Consider the following 16806-nt stretch of genomic DNA (forward strand, 5'->3'; position numbering starts at 1 on the left):
TCTTGCCTAAAAATAGATAGGAAGCCTTAGTTTGGAACAGACCGCTTCTGAGAAGGCTGCTAGTGAAGCAGCAAGGCGATGCATCACGCTGCAGAAGCCTTTACAGAATTACAGTCACAGCTAGAGATGCTCTAATAAACCCCGCACAACCGAACAGTTGCTCGAGTCCCACCAAGGAAGGTACATCTCCATCTTCTGGAAGGCAGCCTAAGACAGCAAAAACTGGCTTCTACACGCTTGATTACTGCCAACGTTTTCCTGAGCTGGCTGAACAACAGAAAGGGAATAAATGACCTTTGTTACAGAGCAGGAATAAAAAGCTCTTCAATTCTCCTTACAGGTAGGACGGTGCTCCTGCAGGAAATCCAAGTTATTGTGGAAGAAAAACTGCAATTACACGGAATACTGTACCTTCCTTAGTTGGCTTTCATATTCCTCTCGGAGTTCCCCTGGTTTGCTTAATTTAATGGGTGCTCTGAATATAAAGTCTGGAAAGAAAAGGAAAAAAAGGAAATGCTTTTTAGTGTACGATGACTGGGCTTGTCCATTATTTCCTAAAGGGATAAGCTCTCCAACGCCGTTCCACTGGAGACACAAGAGGTCCCGCAGCGTTTTTTTTCAGCCACATATATTTATGTTACGATAGCGCTATCAGAGCTCTGCTATCAAACAGAAACATCCAGACCCCGGGGCCAAGCAACAACGTTTCGCGCTTCTATAGCTTCTTTTGAGATTCGCGAGGGTTCTTGGTGAGCCGCTACGCGACCGGAGCAGTATCACGAGGATGTGAACGCAGAGGTTAAGTAACAGCCCCGGGATGTCACGGAGCATCTGAGCGCTACAAATCCAAAGCAGCCCGCAGAGTCTGCTCCAGCTCGAGGCTTCGCAAATGCAGGCTGACAGCAGCAGCACGAGACCCCCAAATCCAGTTAAACACACCAAGCGTGGTTTCTATTTGCCGTTTCGGCGCTGGTTTCGCCCCGTCCCGTTCACGCGCGCGGACGTTGGCGGCGTCACGCTCTCGCTGCGCTGCCTTGTCGACCGTCCTGGGAAAACAGAGCTGTTGCTCTGCTCGCCGTGCCCTCGCTAACGGCAATATTTCTCCGGTCGCCCGGGGCAGTCGGCTCCGCCGCTTCCTGGGCAGGAATTCCCCGGCCCGCTCCCTCCCTTCCCCCAGCCGCTCGCCATGTACAAACCCAAAGCCCGTTGGCACGCGGTTATATTTTAACCTCCGTCCTAGCAGCCTGTCACTCTCCGAATGACTCCCATGGGGAGGGCAGCGAGGAAGTTCCCTCCCACGTCGGCCCTGCACAAGCCCGGGCAAGCTGCGCGGCAGCGGGACGACGGGAACGTGAGGGGGGGAAAAAAAACGGATCGGAAAACACCCCACCGCCCGAGCGAGCCCGGCGGCTGGCGCTCGCCCCGTTAACAGCAGTGCGCTCCGCAGCACCGGCGCGCTAGGCGCTGAGCAAAGCGGTGGGAAACATCAGCGGCATTTCCTTTTCCCAGCGCGCCAAAGTTAAGGGATACGAACTGGCAGCTAGGCTGCGTCTTTCGTTTAGCAAGTGCTTTTTTTATTCCTCAAACACCAGCGCGCTGGCCCAAAAGGAAAAGTTCACGGCGGGGTAAGCAAAGCAGACGCGCAGCAGGCCGCCGCCAAGGGTACGGGACGCGCCAGCTTTCGAGCCTCCCTATCAGCAACTGCTGCCCTCGCTTCACAGCCTCCTAACTACGCACATGCCGCAGCGCCGAAACATGCCGTTAGGGATTTAAGAACGGGCTAAATCCCGATTTCACTTGTCTGCCGCTGTTTTGCTTTCAAAGTTTTTAAAGCTCTTAGACCCCCCCTCCCCCCCCCCATAATTTAACTCCCTTTATGCCAGTGAACGCGAGCGAACAAGCTGGAGCTTCCTGCTTCGGACGCAAAGGAGAGGGAACACCGCCAACATTTCAAAAAGCACAAGGCTTTTGTTTAAGATTTGGTTCCTTTAAGGGGGTGGGGGGGGAATCTCTTGTAATCAAACTTATCAATCGCTCTACGGACTGCAACGCTTTTCTGTTCTTTAAAAGAGCTGACGGTCCTCTTGCTAAAATGGATGCAAGAGCTAGGACTCTGTTTTTAAAGGAAAACATCCTAAACGTCCCAACATGTGTGATAAAAATCCCAAGCAGCAGCGATGCTGGGAAAGCCAGATTGCATTCCTCAGGTCTGCCTCTCCGCCTCGGCTACTGCCAGGCCAGCGGTTGTGCGTTTGCAACCGGCCGCGCTGGAAAACTTCCCCAGACTTCTCAAAATGTTTTTTCAATTGTGTCCTTGAGCAGTTCCAGTTCTTTGTGCATTTTATCGGGCTGAATTTCCACTGAAACAGTCCCCACAGCAGCAGCAATCTGTAACGTGCCTGCAGCAACCTTCAATTACTTGTGAAAGTTTAAGGCTCGTCTAAGACCTTATCTTCATAGCTAAAAAGGTGCATTTCGCCCCCCCAAGGGCAATAAAAGCGTATGAGCTAAGCTGAGGGAAGCCTGCAGTAAAGACAAGCCACATGGAGTGTTTCATTGCTTACAGCAAGCCAGTAGAGTTTTTAAATAATAAAACAACGTTCATCTGAAAAGTCGTGCTGGTTTAGCTCAAGTGGTGTAACATCAGGCGGAAGCAATTTTATGTATAGCATCTTTCTGTGTAGCAACTCTTACGTTTAATAGATATATCGGAAGAGACAGAGAGCCCAAATCCCTAACTCTGCATGGAATAAAGGGATTAAAGCAAAAATGGGAACCCCCTCATGGCACAGCCGTATACCCATAATCACAACACCCCACGACAGCTTCCTAGGTAGGCTGACGCTGCGTGGTGGCCACGCGCAGCAATGGGCACAGAACAGCTACGAATCGTACCAATCGGTCCCCACGCCCGGGGAGCAAGACTGGATTTGTTTCTTTACGAGGCTGATCACGTAGAAGTTGGTTTTTAAACCACAAAACGTGTTTAGCGCTCCATGCAATTCTCTGCTTTTCCCGTAAGGTTTAACGTGCCCATTCCTTCCGCTCTCAGGAGTTGAAGGACACTGGGGTTCTCCCGCCCCTCTTATTTTTAACAACTCAAAAAGCAGTGGAGATTTCTACAGCCCGCACTAGGGGTCTTCCCCTAGCACATCTCTGCTCACCTGGACCCTCTGTTCCACATCTTTCTTTTCTGAAGCAGAAACAACAGTACTGCAGGGGAAAGCATTTACTCCCGTCTGGGTGGTTTAGGCTATTATCAGCTCAACGGTGCAGATCGACATGTTTAGCCAGCCACCCGGCAGTACTGTCAGCAGGTAAAGCCCATGCCTTTCTCTAACCTCGCCCTCTGTTTCTTCACTTGCTGTATGCTGATACAAGCTGCGAATGTTCAAACCCTGCTGAAGGCACAGGTCCAGGGCAAGGCTGTGCAGCTCTTTCGGGGCTGCTGCGGCCAAAGAGAACAATGGAAATGGGTAAGACGACTCGAGACTTAACTGCCTTTTACTTGCTTTTGCAGCAAAACTGCTGCTTGATCTTTCGCTGACTTTGAGCAAGTGGCAGGCTGACGGGAACGGTTTCCGAAGCCAGCTGAGCTTGAAGAGCCGTTGGGAAGGTGGGCGCTGGGATATCGGCGCTCCTTCCGACGGCGCTCCGCGTCCTGCTCTTTTCCGTTGACAGACGAGTTTCATTCTACTGTACTCAGTCTTCGGAAAAAAACCAACTGATTTCTGCACTGTTTGAGAGGACAAAACATTTTCTAATTATTTAACACTGTTTCTCTCTGTAAGAGGCATTTGACTGGTAGCCTCAGTACCCTTGAATGGGTATTCAGTTCTTGCAATTTTAGTAAACAGCAGCATGACATTACGCATAGTCCCTAACAATTCGTTTGCACTCCTGACCAGCAGTCCCTAATGATTCATTTGCACTCCTGACCAGCAGTTTTTATATTTCCTGGCGAAAGATTCAGAAACATCCATGTAGCGAATTCAACAGCACGCACTGAATAAAAATAGGTTGAACTAGTTACCTTTATTCAGAGACTCTCTGGTTCCCGGTCCATCTTTCTGAGGCTCCTGCATTTTGCCAAACCAATGTCATCCTACAAATCAAAGCTCTACCATTCACAGCAGTTAATCCCACTCATTAACCACACCCCTCTTCCATGGACACTTTTTAGAAGACTTTGTAGTCGTCCCCCCCCCCCCCCCCCCCCGCTATATTCCTGGCAGGGATAATCAAAACCTTGAGGTTTTCACTGCTTTCCTTTCAACTTCAACCAGTCAGTGTTTATACTTGCAGATTAAAATGAGATCTTAATGCTTTCTAAACATAAAAAAAAAAACTTAGAAGTTGCCTGACTGTGCAAGCAGAGAGGTTTTGAAACAGTTTTCCAACAAGGGCAGTTACTCTAGTTCTCTTAAAAGGAGCTTAGGTTTATTAAGGAATGATACGAAAATATGCCAATGAGAGCAGAGAATAGGACTCTATGATGCTGGATGTCCACTGCAGCTCCAGCATTTCATGCAAATATTACAGAGCGACATGAACATGGGAAACACAGTTTAGGCAGGTTTCCCCCTCCATCCTGCCCCCCATCCGAGCTCATCAGAAAACAAGATTCTTCACAGTGATGAACTGACAAAAGAAGAAAAAAAGCAAAAATTTGCAAGGGAGAGAAATTCTCTGGAACAGTTCAAGAGGCCTATTTGGAAACAAAGGATTAAAACTAAGGACGTTTCGGCTACAAGTTTGTAACTTCTTCGCAAGCAAAAGCAGCAGTAATGACAGAGCTCCAGGAACACTTTAAGCTGTCATACACCAGTGCCATGACCAAAATACGCACTGCTGCCAGCCCCACAAGCGGCAGCAAACCGCTTCAATCACGGCAAACCCGAGAAAGGAGCTAAGACTAATCTAGTCCAAAAAAACCCACGCAATCCCTCCCCAAAAGTTTTAACTTTGTATTCACACCCCAAAGAAGCCCACGTAACACAACAAGGTTCAGGCCAGTTCTCAAGTTCTCCGGCAGAGCCAAAAGGGGAAAAATTGATTTAATTCAGTTCTGAGACTGCAGTTCTAGGTGAAGCAGGAGATGGCATTAAAAAAACATGCTCATATGAGGGAGATGGCTGCTGTATGATTTGTAAACAGTAAATAGTTCCTATAATAGGATTTATAAAATCTGTGAGTCTTAGAGTGGTATAACGACATGAAAGGCTGTTTAAGCTAAAAGGAATGCTCCCAGTTCGTGAATACAGCAGACTGTCTGCCAGGACATGGGCAAGAACCAGGGATGCCTCTACACGGTGTGCTGAAAGCCAGTTTGCGTGAAGATGGGAGCTGTTAGAGTTGTGTTGGTATAAATCCAACAGATGCGTTCCTGCTGGAAGGAACCCCTCCCCGGAAAAAGCTTGGAATAAAGGAAGATGAAAGATGGAGAGGCCATCTTCACATGTGAGGGAAAGAAAGAGAAGATGTGGCTTTAGAAAGCTGCTGAAACCCACCTTGGAGCACGCGAGTAAGTTTTGAGGGGTCAGTAGTTCTCTTCCAGGCTTCCTGGAGCAGAATGGTTCTCTCCAGAGTCACGGAGAAGCATACCTATCTCCACAGAAATGGGCAGTGAGAGGGGAAGCAGGTCCTTGAAAACTGCAAACCAGCCAGCTTACCTTCAATATGAGAACAGCTACCGTAACCAATTATTAATCAATTAATAAGGACCTAGAAGGTAACAGGCAGACGACAAACTAACACTGACTGTAAGAACACCTCGCGCCAATTCAATCTAATCTCCCTCTCGGATGGGATAGCAGGCTTAGCGGAGGAGGGGGAAACAAGGAATGATACAAATTCGTCCCTCAGTGGTGAGAGATGCTCTAAAGCTTTTTACCTGCTTGAGAGGACAAGACACTCCAAACTTTTTCTTTACACAGCAATCTACGCACTAGCGGGACCCACTGTATTAGGGGCCACAGATGTACTTTTGAGCAGCCCCTGCATGAACTGCCTCCAGAATATATGCATTTTGCAATCACTGGTGAAAATGTGGAAGAAGCTTCCTCTGGACAGAAACATATAAGGAAATAAAGCAAGGTCTTGGTATAACCACTTTCCAGATGGATACCAAATTAACTGAAAAACTACTTTCCAAGAGTATTCAACTGTCATGCCAGATGAGCGTTGCATGTGGGCCACCGGGGCTAGCTATGTCCTAAACCCTCTCTTCATTACGGGCTTCAGCGGTGAATTAAAATGAGTAATTTCAATGGATGACTCCAGACAGGACAAGGAAGGAAGAGAGAGAGAGAGGTGCAAGCACTCTGAACAGGTTCGCAGCACAGGTTGTTACTGCTGCTCAAGAGGCAGCTCTGGCTTTCCTCTTGCTCATTCTCACCCCAACGCTGCCTGTATCTTTTTTTTTCTTCCCCCCTTGGACCATTTTAAATTGAATCCATTCCATCAAACAGCTATGCAACACCAATGCTGGAGCAAGGAGGAAGGAAGAGGTGTTGTTGACTTTAATGCTGTAAAACTTCACTATCAGTTTGCTGTAGGAAGTAAATCACTTCTTTTCACGTAGCATGGGAAGGCTTCGTCAGGATTAAACTCTTCGCGCTGTGGTCTTGAGAGACAAGAACTGGAGACAGCTAGAGAACAACGGAAATGACAAGGCATTAAGGAAACACCAGGAAATGCTCAAGAACCAGATTAGTCTAGTCAAGCAGGGAAAGAAGGAAACCACAACCAAAAAAGACTAGGAGGAAGGACAGGGAAGTCACATTAGAAGTCTGCCAATACAAAAAAAACCAAAAAAACAAAAAAAACACCCCACACTCTTACATAAGGATCAGTTATTAATTGCTCTCTACAGCTACCGGGCAAAAGAGAAATAAAAGAAATCAGCCGCATTTATAACAAAGGAGATTTTGATTAGATATTAGGCAAAATTTTCCAAGCATTCAGACACTGAAACAAAGGCAGCTGCGGAGGATTTTAAGAACAGATGACAAATGTCTATTAGGAGTGGTTTAAGTATTCTTGATCGTGCCTCAGTGTAGGGGAGCAGACTGCACGTGTCCCTTCCAAAACCACTTGAAGGACTGTATTTAACAAGTAGACATTTATTCCCCCACCTCCAACTACCTTCATTTTGTAGTTTAAAATTCTCCTCACCAGTTTAACAAGCCGTTTCCTTGAAAAATTGAATTTCTCTTTCTCTGTTCATGGGGGAATGCTTCTCCTTTGACAACTTTCCAGGCTCCCTTAAGTTATCTACAATCTGTAACAGTAGCATCAGGATTGATAGGCAAAAATCTATCAATGTGGGTTTGTATCAGAGACATTAAATCGTATCTTGGGCTTTCTGTCTGAGAAGATGCAACCAATTTCTTATCTGTTTCTTCCCTCAGAAGGTTCTTTCCATTTTTCTTGATGTAGAATTTGCAGGGTAGAGCATCCTCCTCAAAAAACATGAGTGCACTTGATTTTCTTAGGAACCAGGCTGAGGAACTCACCACAAGCGTGGTATGTACATCTTTCTTAATCGTGGTAGCTGAACCTTCCTGTATGTATCCACCGGTTCCATGTGGATGCCCTCGCTCGCTCCCAACCTCCCATCTGCTGCACATCTTTATCTTCCAAGGCTTACATTGGGCAACTGTCTTAATATATTATTAACCCTTACTTCTAGGCTTACATTGGGCAACTGTCTTAATATATTATTAACCCTTACTTCTTAGTTAGGTATTACAGCCAATACTGTATCTTTACATCAACATTGGGTTTTACTAGTTGCCTTGCTCAGATCACTTCAAAAATCCAGCCTTCCTATCCCATGGCATTCTCTTATTTCAGAGTTGGAGTCTTCAAATACTCATAAAAACTAGCTTAAAAAAAACAGGTTTACCACCTGCAGCTAAAACCTACCATGATCACAGAATCATCGGAGCTGGAAGAGACCTCTGGAGACCGTCTGGTCCAACCCCCCTGTTCAAAGCAGGGTCAATGACAGCAGGTTGCCCAGGACCACGCCCAGTGGGGTTTTGAATATCTCCAAAGACAGAGACTCTACAGCCTCTCCCGACAACTTGTTCCAGTGCTTGACTACCCCCGATGTTGGTACGCATTGATAAGGTCCCCCGTGAGCCTTCTCTTCTCCAGGCTGAACGTTCCCAGCTCTCTCAGCCTCTCTTTGTATGACACATGCTCCAGGCCCTTCATCTTCATGGTCCTTTGCTGGACTCACTCCAGTATATCCATGTCCCTCTTGTACTGGGGAACCCAGCACTGGACCCAGCACTCCAGGTGTGGCCTCACCAGTACTGAGTATGATGACAGAGTAGGATTCAGGCGCCTAAACCTCAGCATCTAGGGGTGCCTTTCCAGACGCTATAGGATGTCCAAGAGATCCCTGCAGGACTTGGCAGGTGGGAGACCCACAGCCTTCTGGACTGGAAGCTGGAGACCAGGCTGAAAATAGGGCAGCTGTAAGGGCATCAGATGCCTAGGTGTAGGCAAGCAAACCCAGCCCATGCTGCCTCACATAAAACAGAGGCAGTAAGTATGCATTGTCTTTGCTTACTTTTATCAAGTTTTGTTTGACAAGTTTCATGACAAGGACTTTGTTTTCATACATATTTGTATAGTACTTAACATGGAACTCCTAATCTTAACTGAGCTCTGTGGGCTCCACAAGTTCACTACGATGTAAGAATCTCAAAGAGAACGACCAAAACCTAGACCTGAAACAAATATGTGTCTCAAATTAAGCTGAAAGAATTAAGCCATGTCAAGAGACAGCATCTTTCATGTTTTTAATAATAAAAACACTAGTATTTTTCTAAACCAATTCTGCAGATTTTAAGCTATTTAACTAAGTCCATAAGCTTGCTCAGTATTTGATAACAAAAAAATCAAAGCATCATTGAGGTTGGAAGGGACCTCTGGAGATCATCTAGTCCAACCCCCCCCAAATTCAAAAGCAGGGTCAACTAGAGCAAGTTGCTCTGGACTGTGTCCAGGTGTTTTGAATATCTCTGAAGACAGAGACTCTACCACCTCTCTGGGCAACCTGTTCCAGTGTTCAATCACCCTGAGGGCAAAAAAAGTTTTTTCTTACGTTTAAATGGAATTTCCTGAATTTCAATGTGTGCCCATTGCCTCTTGTCCTGTCACTGGATACCACTGAGAATAGTCTGACTCCATCTTCTTCACATCATCCGTCATATAGTTATACATATTGATAAGGTCTCCTTGTGTCTTCATCAGGGTGTCAATGTGGATGTTATGAGAGACAGTGTGAGGACATGATGAGTAACAAGAAGTTTCATCAGCAGCAAAAGGAAGGCTAGGGAAAACATAGGCCTGCTGCTGAGAGGGGTAGGGGACCTGGTGTCAGAGAACACGGAAAAGGCCGAGGTACTCAATGTCTTATTCACCTCGGTCTTTACTTGTAAGACCGGCCCTCAGGAATCCCAGGCCCCTGAGACCAGAGGGGAAGTCTGGAACAAGGCAGATTTACCCTTGGTGGAGGAGGATCAGGTTAGGAAACGCTGAAACAAACGGGACATACACAAGTCCATGAGCCCTGACAGGACGCACCCATGAGTGCTGAGGGAGCTGGCCAACGCCACTGTGAGGCCATTCTCAATTAGCTTTGAAAAAGTCATGGTGATTGGGAGAGGTTCCTGAGGACTGGAAGAAAGCAAATATCACTACTATCTTAAAGAAGGGCGAGGAGGAGGATATGGGGAACTACCGGCTGGTCAATCTCACCTCGATCCTTGGGAAGGTCATGGAACAAATCCTCCTGGAATAATCCTTCTTGGATACCGTTTCCAAACACATGAAGGACAGGAAGGGGACTGGGAGTAGTCAGGCATGGATTTATGAAGGGGAAATTGTACTTAACCAACCTGATAACCTCCTATGACGAGATGACTGCCATGGTGTACGAGCGGAGAGCAGCAGGTGTTGTTTATCTTGACCTCAGTAAGGTTTTCAACACTGTCTCCCATAACACCCTCATTGACAAACTTATGAACGAGATCAGCCTACAGTGAGTTGGACTGAAAACTGGCTGAACTGTTGGACTCATAAGTCCAGCTGGAGACCAGTCACTAGTGGTGTACCCCAGGGGTTGATACTGAGGCAGTATGACCCGGACATGGGACAGACTCCTTAGCCAGTGTGTAGATGATACAAAACTGGGAGGAGGAGCTGATACACCGGATGGCTGTGCTACCATTCAGAGGGACCTTGACAGGTTGGAGAAACGGGCAAACGGGGACCTCATGAAGTTCAACAAAGGGAGATGCCAAGTCCTGCCCCTGGGGAGGAATAACCTCAGGCACCAAGACAGGCTGGGAGTCAACTGTCTGGAAAGCAGCTTGGCAAAGAAGGCCCTGGGGGTTCTGCAGGACAACAACTTGACCATGAGCCAGCAATGTGCCCTTATGGCAAAGGCGGGCACCAGCCTCCTGGACTGCATTAGAAAGAGCATTGCCAACAGGTTGAGAGAGGTGATCCTTCCCCTCTACTCAGCACTGGTGAGGCCACACCTGGAGTGCTGGGTCCAGTGCTGGGTTCCCCAGTACAAGAGGGACATGGATATACTGGAGTGAGTCCAGCAAAGGACCATGAAGATGAAGGGCCTGGAGCATGTGTCATACAAAGAGAGGCTGAGAGAGCTGGGAACGTTCAGCCTGGAGAAGAGAAGGCTCACGGGGGACCTTATCAATGCGTACCAACATCGGGGGTAGTCAAGCACTGGAACAAGTTGTCGGGAGAGGCTGTAGAGTCTCTGTCTTTGGAGATATTCAAAACCCCACTGGGCGTGGTCCTGGGCAACCTGCTGTCATTGACCCTGCTTTGAACAGGGGGGTTGGACCAGATCCAGAGGTCTCTTCCAACCTGGAGGTGATTTTGTGATTCTATGAAAAGCCTTGTTAAAGTCAAGACAAACCATATCCACTACACTCCCTCTGCACATGTTAAATTTGTAATGGATCAGCTAAGCTTTGATTTCTACGCTGTTAGCCCAACTTCCAATATAAGTGGCCAATTACCTTTACAACTATTAGCTTTATGCAGCAGTCTAGAACTGCTTAAGGCCTGCTGCTTGGCCTTAAGCTGGAAATGCAACAGGAAAGCCATTAAAGATTATAGCTCAGTTTAGCTCACCCCATCAACTGTTAATTCAACCACTCTGTAGCTTTAAGCACAATTTTAAAGTGGTGAGGTCTATGGCATGAAAAAGCGGTCAGAGTATATAGCGGGAGTACCAGTTAGTCTAGCCTAATTTAGAGTCTCTATGACAAAATCATACTCAAACGATAAGGTAACAGTAACGTGCATGCGTTTGGGGGCTAAGACCCTCCACGATTCTCTCCAAGACGGTTCCAGGAAGTTCAAGCAGGCATAAAGGACTACCAACACTCGGATGATCACCATGTGCCTTGCTGCAAAACAGACACTTTCCAGACAATTCAAGAGAAGCAGAGGATTAAAACTGCTCTTCTAAAAACAGCATTGGTACTACGTAGGTATTCCTGCAGCATGGCTGGATATTCCCATTCAAGCTAGGGTTGGATCAAACTGACTATATTTAAGCATGACGGACCCAACTAGCATGACGGACCCAACTAACTGCGAGTGAAGATGGACTCAGCGAGAGTTTCTGAGAACCAGAAAGCGAAAATAAAGCCCATGGAGGGCTGTATTCTCTGCTCCAGCTGTGGAGGAACCACTCCCAGCTGTTTGTCTCAGCTTCCTTCCTGACAGCTATTCTACTCATGGGTTCAGCAAATCATTTCATGCGAGGGCTTCCCAATTTGCTCAGAGTCAAGGTTAGCGGGGTAGTTCAAACCACCAATTTAAGCTGTTTAAGCTAATAGTGCCAATTTTTCCTGAAGCAAATCAGAGGATGCTGACACAAGCATGAATCAGGAGACTGGTAACACACTTGAAAAGGAACAGTTAGGGCAGCGGCTTCTTTCCTAGCTGGATGGGTAAGAGGACATTTATCCATAGCCTACTGCCTGGTCTACTCTACGGAGCTTCTACCAGCGTCGCTGTCTCAAAAAAACACTCACGTAGATGCGGTGTAGGCGGATGATTTCTGCCAGCGTAGCGACATCACTTCTGCAAATAACACGCACTAAGCCACCGACAAAAGCTCCCAGCAGAGCTGCATCCACACGAGGAGCTTGGCCAGAAACGGCAATTGCAAGGTGGGCATCTTCTGCACCCCGGCCAGCACAATTTGCAGCACAAACCCACGTTACGCAGCCCGTTCACAGTCTCTCATCTCCCACGGTAAAGAGCGCATCACTTGTTTAAAATAAATCATCAGTAATGCTTTTGAACAACGTATTAGCTGCATGTACAGAACAGTTTTCGGGAAGTTGAGCCCACGCGCCTTCAACGCAGAGAGCCTGCTTTAGAGACGGAGATGAAACGACTTACAAAAGGCGACGAATTCGCAGCCGACGGACTTTTTGCCAAGAAAGGGCCTGGGACCTCCCACGGCACGAAAGTCTGCCTTTCCTGACACAGCAGAACCGAAGCCGGCTTCGATCGGCTCTTCCAACAGGCCAGCATTGCGGTGACCATTAACTCTTTGGACAACGTTATTACAAAATAATTAGCCACCTGCCAATTCAAGGTTAAAGCAAGCAACCGGAGGTGGGAAGGAAAGGCCGGGGCCGGCGCAGTGGGGCGTTTTGGTGAAACGCGCAGACCAGCGCATCGGGGTTTTGGTAGGGCTTGCAAACGGGTGAGATTTTGTTCCCGGCCTGCTCCCACGCAGCTCGCGTGATCGCCATCGCCGCTCGCTTCGGAAACGCCTTCACGCTGGCTTCTCCCGAGCTCGCTCGCGTGCTGCCCCCCACCCGGTGCTCACAGCCAGCTGGCAGGCGCGGCGGGAGCCTCGGCGGCCGTGCCCCTTCCCGCTGTGACCCCGACCTCGGTGGGGTCCACACGGAGCAGAGGGGCCGCCCCCACGTGCTCCCCTTAACGCTGAGGGCCCGTCTCTGTCCTATAAACGGGAGCAACAGGCTCTTTCCAGCCTGGCATCACTCTGTGGGCTGAGGCTGGATGCGTTCAGTGCATATATCACTAATGCTCCAGGGAGGGATACGCTCTGTCCCGTGCAGGGCTACCACCCTGCTCCTGCTGCTGACCAAGCGAGGGGCTTCGCAGCCCAGCACGTCGCTGCGCGGCCTCAGCCCCAGCACGCTCGTTACAGGTAATCGCTGCTCTCACACGCGCAAGTCCCGGCTGCCGAGAGGGCTGGGGAAGACGCTGCCCTGCGCTACGCCCCGGGCGAGCACCCCGGCAAACTCACGCAGGCAGCAACCAAGTCCCACGGAAGGAGACGGGAGTCCTACCCTGAGGGCAGAGGACCAGCACGCTCATCACACCTCCCAGGGCCAAGCCCTGGCACGCTCAGTGCACGGAGCCACCGCTAATCCCAGCCGGAAGAGGTGGGGAACAACATTACCCCTGAGCGCCCCCTCCAAACCTCCTGCATTTTTGAAAGAGGGTGGGCAGAGCCCCCCAGCTTCCCCTCTTCAAGGCCAGCGTCTCCCACGCAGCCGCTGCAACCTTTATTGGCCCAACAGCACGGGGCTGAGCCTTCGCAAACTCAGCGCACCTCCCAGCCTGCTCCCCTGCAGGGCTGAGCCCCTGCAAACTCTGCGCACTGCCTGCCCCCTCGGGGCTGAGCCCCTGCAAACTCAGCGTGTTGCCTGCCCCCTTCAGGCTGAGCCCTCACAAACTCAGCACACCTCCCACCTCGCTCCCCTGCAGGGCTAAGCCCTCCCAAACTCAGTGTAGCTCCCTTCCCTTGCCCACCCCTGAGGGGCTGAGCCCCCGCAAACTCAGCATACCTCCCACCCTGCTCCCCCCATAGGGCTGAGCCCTCGCAAACTCAGTGCGCCTCCTGCCCCCGTGGGGCTGAGCCCTGTAAACTCAGCACACTTTCCTTCCCCCCCCCCCCCCACCACGGGGCTCAGCACCTGCAAACTCAGCACAGCTCCTGCCCCACTTCCCCTGCAGGGCTGAGCCCCCGCAAACTCAGCGTACCTCCCTTCCTTCCTCCTCCCCCTTCGTAGGGCTGAGCCCCTGCAAACTCAGCGCACCTTCTACCCCACCCCACCTCGCGTGGGGCTGAGCCCCTGCAAACTCAGCGCACCCCCCACCCCACTCCTCCCTCCCCGCGTGGGGCTGAGCCCCCGCAAACTCAGCGCACCTCCCACCCCACTCCTCCCTCCCCGCGTGGGGCTGAGCCCCCGCAAACTCAGCGCACCTCCCGCCCCACTCCTCCCTCCCCGCGTGGGGCTGAGCCCCCGCAAACTCTGCGCACCTCCCGCCTCACTCCTCCCTCCCCGCGTGGGGCTGAGCCCCCGCAAACTCTGCGCACCTCCCGCCTCACTCCTCCCTCCCCGCGTGGGGCTGAGCCCCCGCAAACTCTGCGCACCTCCCGCCTCACTCCTCCCTCCCCGCGTGGGGCTGAGCCCCCGCAAACTCTGCGCACCTCCCGCCTCACTCCTCCCTCCCCGCGTGGGGCTGAGCCCCCGCAAACTCGGCGCACCTCCCGCCTCACTCCTCCCTCCCCGCGTGGGGCTGAGCCCCCGCAAACTCGGCGCGCCTCCCGCGCCGGCCCCGCCCCCTCTGCCCTGCCGGCCCCGCCCCCTCGCGGGGGCCGAGCTTCCCCCCTCCCCCACGCGCTCGGCGCCCCTGCCCCCTCCTTCCCTCCCTCCCCCCCCCACCGGCCCCGCCCCCTCGGGGCTGAGCCCCCGCGCGCTCGGCGCCCCCCCCCCTCGCGCCGCCGCGGGCGGTTGGTACTGAGGGGAGGGGGGAGGGGCAGGTGCCCGCCGCCGCCGCCGCACCTTGGTCCGGCGGCCGCTGCTCCCCGCCTCCTCCGGCGGCCGTCGTCGCGGCGGGCTCGGCGCGGGCCTGCTGGCGGCGGGCCCAGGTGGAGAGGCGGCTGCGGCAGAGCGGGCAACACAGGCCCGGGCCCTGCAGGCAGCGCTGGAAGCAAGCGAGGCAGAGCGAGTGGCGGCAGGGCGGCGTCACCGCCTCCACCAGCGCCTGGCGGCACACCGGGCACTCCGCCACCGCCAGCGCCACCTCGTCTTCCTCCTCCTCCTCCGCTGCCGCCACGGCCACGGCCACGGCCCGCCCCCGCCGCCGCCTCCCCCGCCGCGCCGCCACCGCGGCCCGGCTGCCGGGGCCCGCCGCCGCCATCTTCTCACACTTTGAAGGGACCGAGCGTTGGGGCGCGCGCGGCCCCGCCCTCCTCATGCATAATTCACGAGGGCGCTCCGCCCCCTCATTGAATATTCATGAGGGCAGGCCGCCCTTCCCGCTATATAAGGAGGAGGCGGGGGCGGCCGATCGCTCTTCTCAGTCGCTTCAGGGGTTTGTCGGTGGCGGGTTGTCCTCGGCCGGGGGCTCCATCCCGGCGCCCCCTCGGTGCGAAGCTGACAGGATAGAGGCCTCTCTCGACCTGCCCGTGGCCCCTCTGCCCCCTCCACCGGGTCACGGCCTGGCCGGAGGCTGGGGTGAAGGGTGTAATCCCAGCGTGAGGCCTTGGTCCCGCTGCCCTGAGTCTCACAGAGCTGCTCCACAGGGTTTCTCAGGGGGGGTTTGAGGTCCTTCCTCTTGTGCTGGGGCCGTCCCATGCTTCCCCCCGCCAGGCTCTTCCAGCCTTTTGAAACCCTGGCTTTAAAAAGATGCCACAAAATCCCTGTTATGAACCGTTCCTATTTAGATTTGCTTGGGTTTTTTTTTTTTTTTTACAGCTTTTTTAAAAATCTTCCCTGCTTCCACGGCGCGCTGGTTCGGCGCAGCCCGACTCGAGCTTCCCCCTTCGGCTCTCCCGCCGTCTACAAACACGCAGCAGCTCCGCGGATGAGATTAGCGGGTTATAAACTCTCCGCTGCGTTTACTGGCGGAGCGCAGAGGTCGATACCACACAAACCCGCCGGTTTAACCCTGTCTGGCACCCGCTCAGTTGCCGTTTTGCTCGCGACGCTCCGGGCTGAAGGGTTTGGAGGAACCCTGATCCCAAACTCGCAGCTTCCCGCTTACCCCTTCCTCCCAGCACCCCATGGCCCCGCGCCCACCTCCCCAAAATTTCAGGCCTTTCCCAACCCATCCTCTTCCACCGCTGCTTGAAAGTGGGGACTTGAGATACCTCTCGACTCTTCCCTTCCTTGAAGAGCCTCATCTAGACGGGGTGGTGGAGCAGACTCCACGCTTGACCGATTTAGGGGTGAATTCGTGGGAGCTGAGGGGCAGAGAGGTTTAGGAAATTACATCATTTAAACAGCGCGCTTCCAAGTGGTACCTATGGAGCCCTGTTCCCTGTGGATTCGCTAGTGTCTAATAGTACGGTTGGGTGCCTGCTCCACCCTTTTCAGTGCCCCAGCGCAGGGCGTTCATTTGCGTTTGCTTTTTTCTATACTCAGCTCCTATTCGTGCAAGACGTTTTGATGTCTAATATCTTTGAGGCTTCTGCGTTTCTGTCAAATTGGTTGAAAGGGCCATCTGGTTAAAAAGCGGTTAGACCAACACGCGAGCACAGCAAGGCCTTTCCCGCTCAAGCTTTGGAAACTGGGCTAAAAATCTTATAAAAGTCGCATTCATACCTACGATGCTACAGAAAGCCTTGTGCCTGCAGGAAGCTGCAGGAACTGCGCTGCTCTACCTCTTTCCTATCAGTGTTTGAATGTTTAGCCGTGCAGTAGCAATCCTTTTCATTACTAACATTTAATCAATACTCCTCAAAGGCTTAAT

At 51.7% G+C, this 16806-nt stretch overlaps 1 protein-coding gene across 1 annotated transcript in view; it reads right to left on the bottom strand.

Moving 5' to 3' along the window:
- Positions 1–15282, bottom strand: part of RNF169 (ring finger protein 169) — a 34152-nt gene extending 18870 nt beyond the window's left edge. The window contains exons 1-2 of the mRNA XM_068930826.1: positions 14895–15282; positions 412–488 (exon numbers count right to left, since the gene is read on the bottom strand). Of these exons, the coding sequence (XP_068786927.1) occupies positions 412–488; positions 14895–15252 (435 nt within the window). The 5' untranslated portion in view covers positions 15253–15282. The remainder of the gene's footprint in view (positions 1–411; positions 489–14894) is intronic.
- Between the last annotated feature and the right edge of the window lie 1524 nt (positions 15283–16806).

The sequence above is a fragment of the Struthio camelus genome, chromosome 1 (assembly GCF_040807025.1).
Source record: "Struthio camelus isolate bStrCam1 chromosome 1, bStrCam1.hap1, whole genome shotgun sequence".
Classification (NCBI taxonomy): Eukaryota; Metazoa; Chordata; class Aves; order Struthioniformes; family Struthionidae; genus Struthio; species Struthio camelus.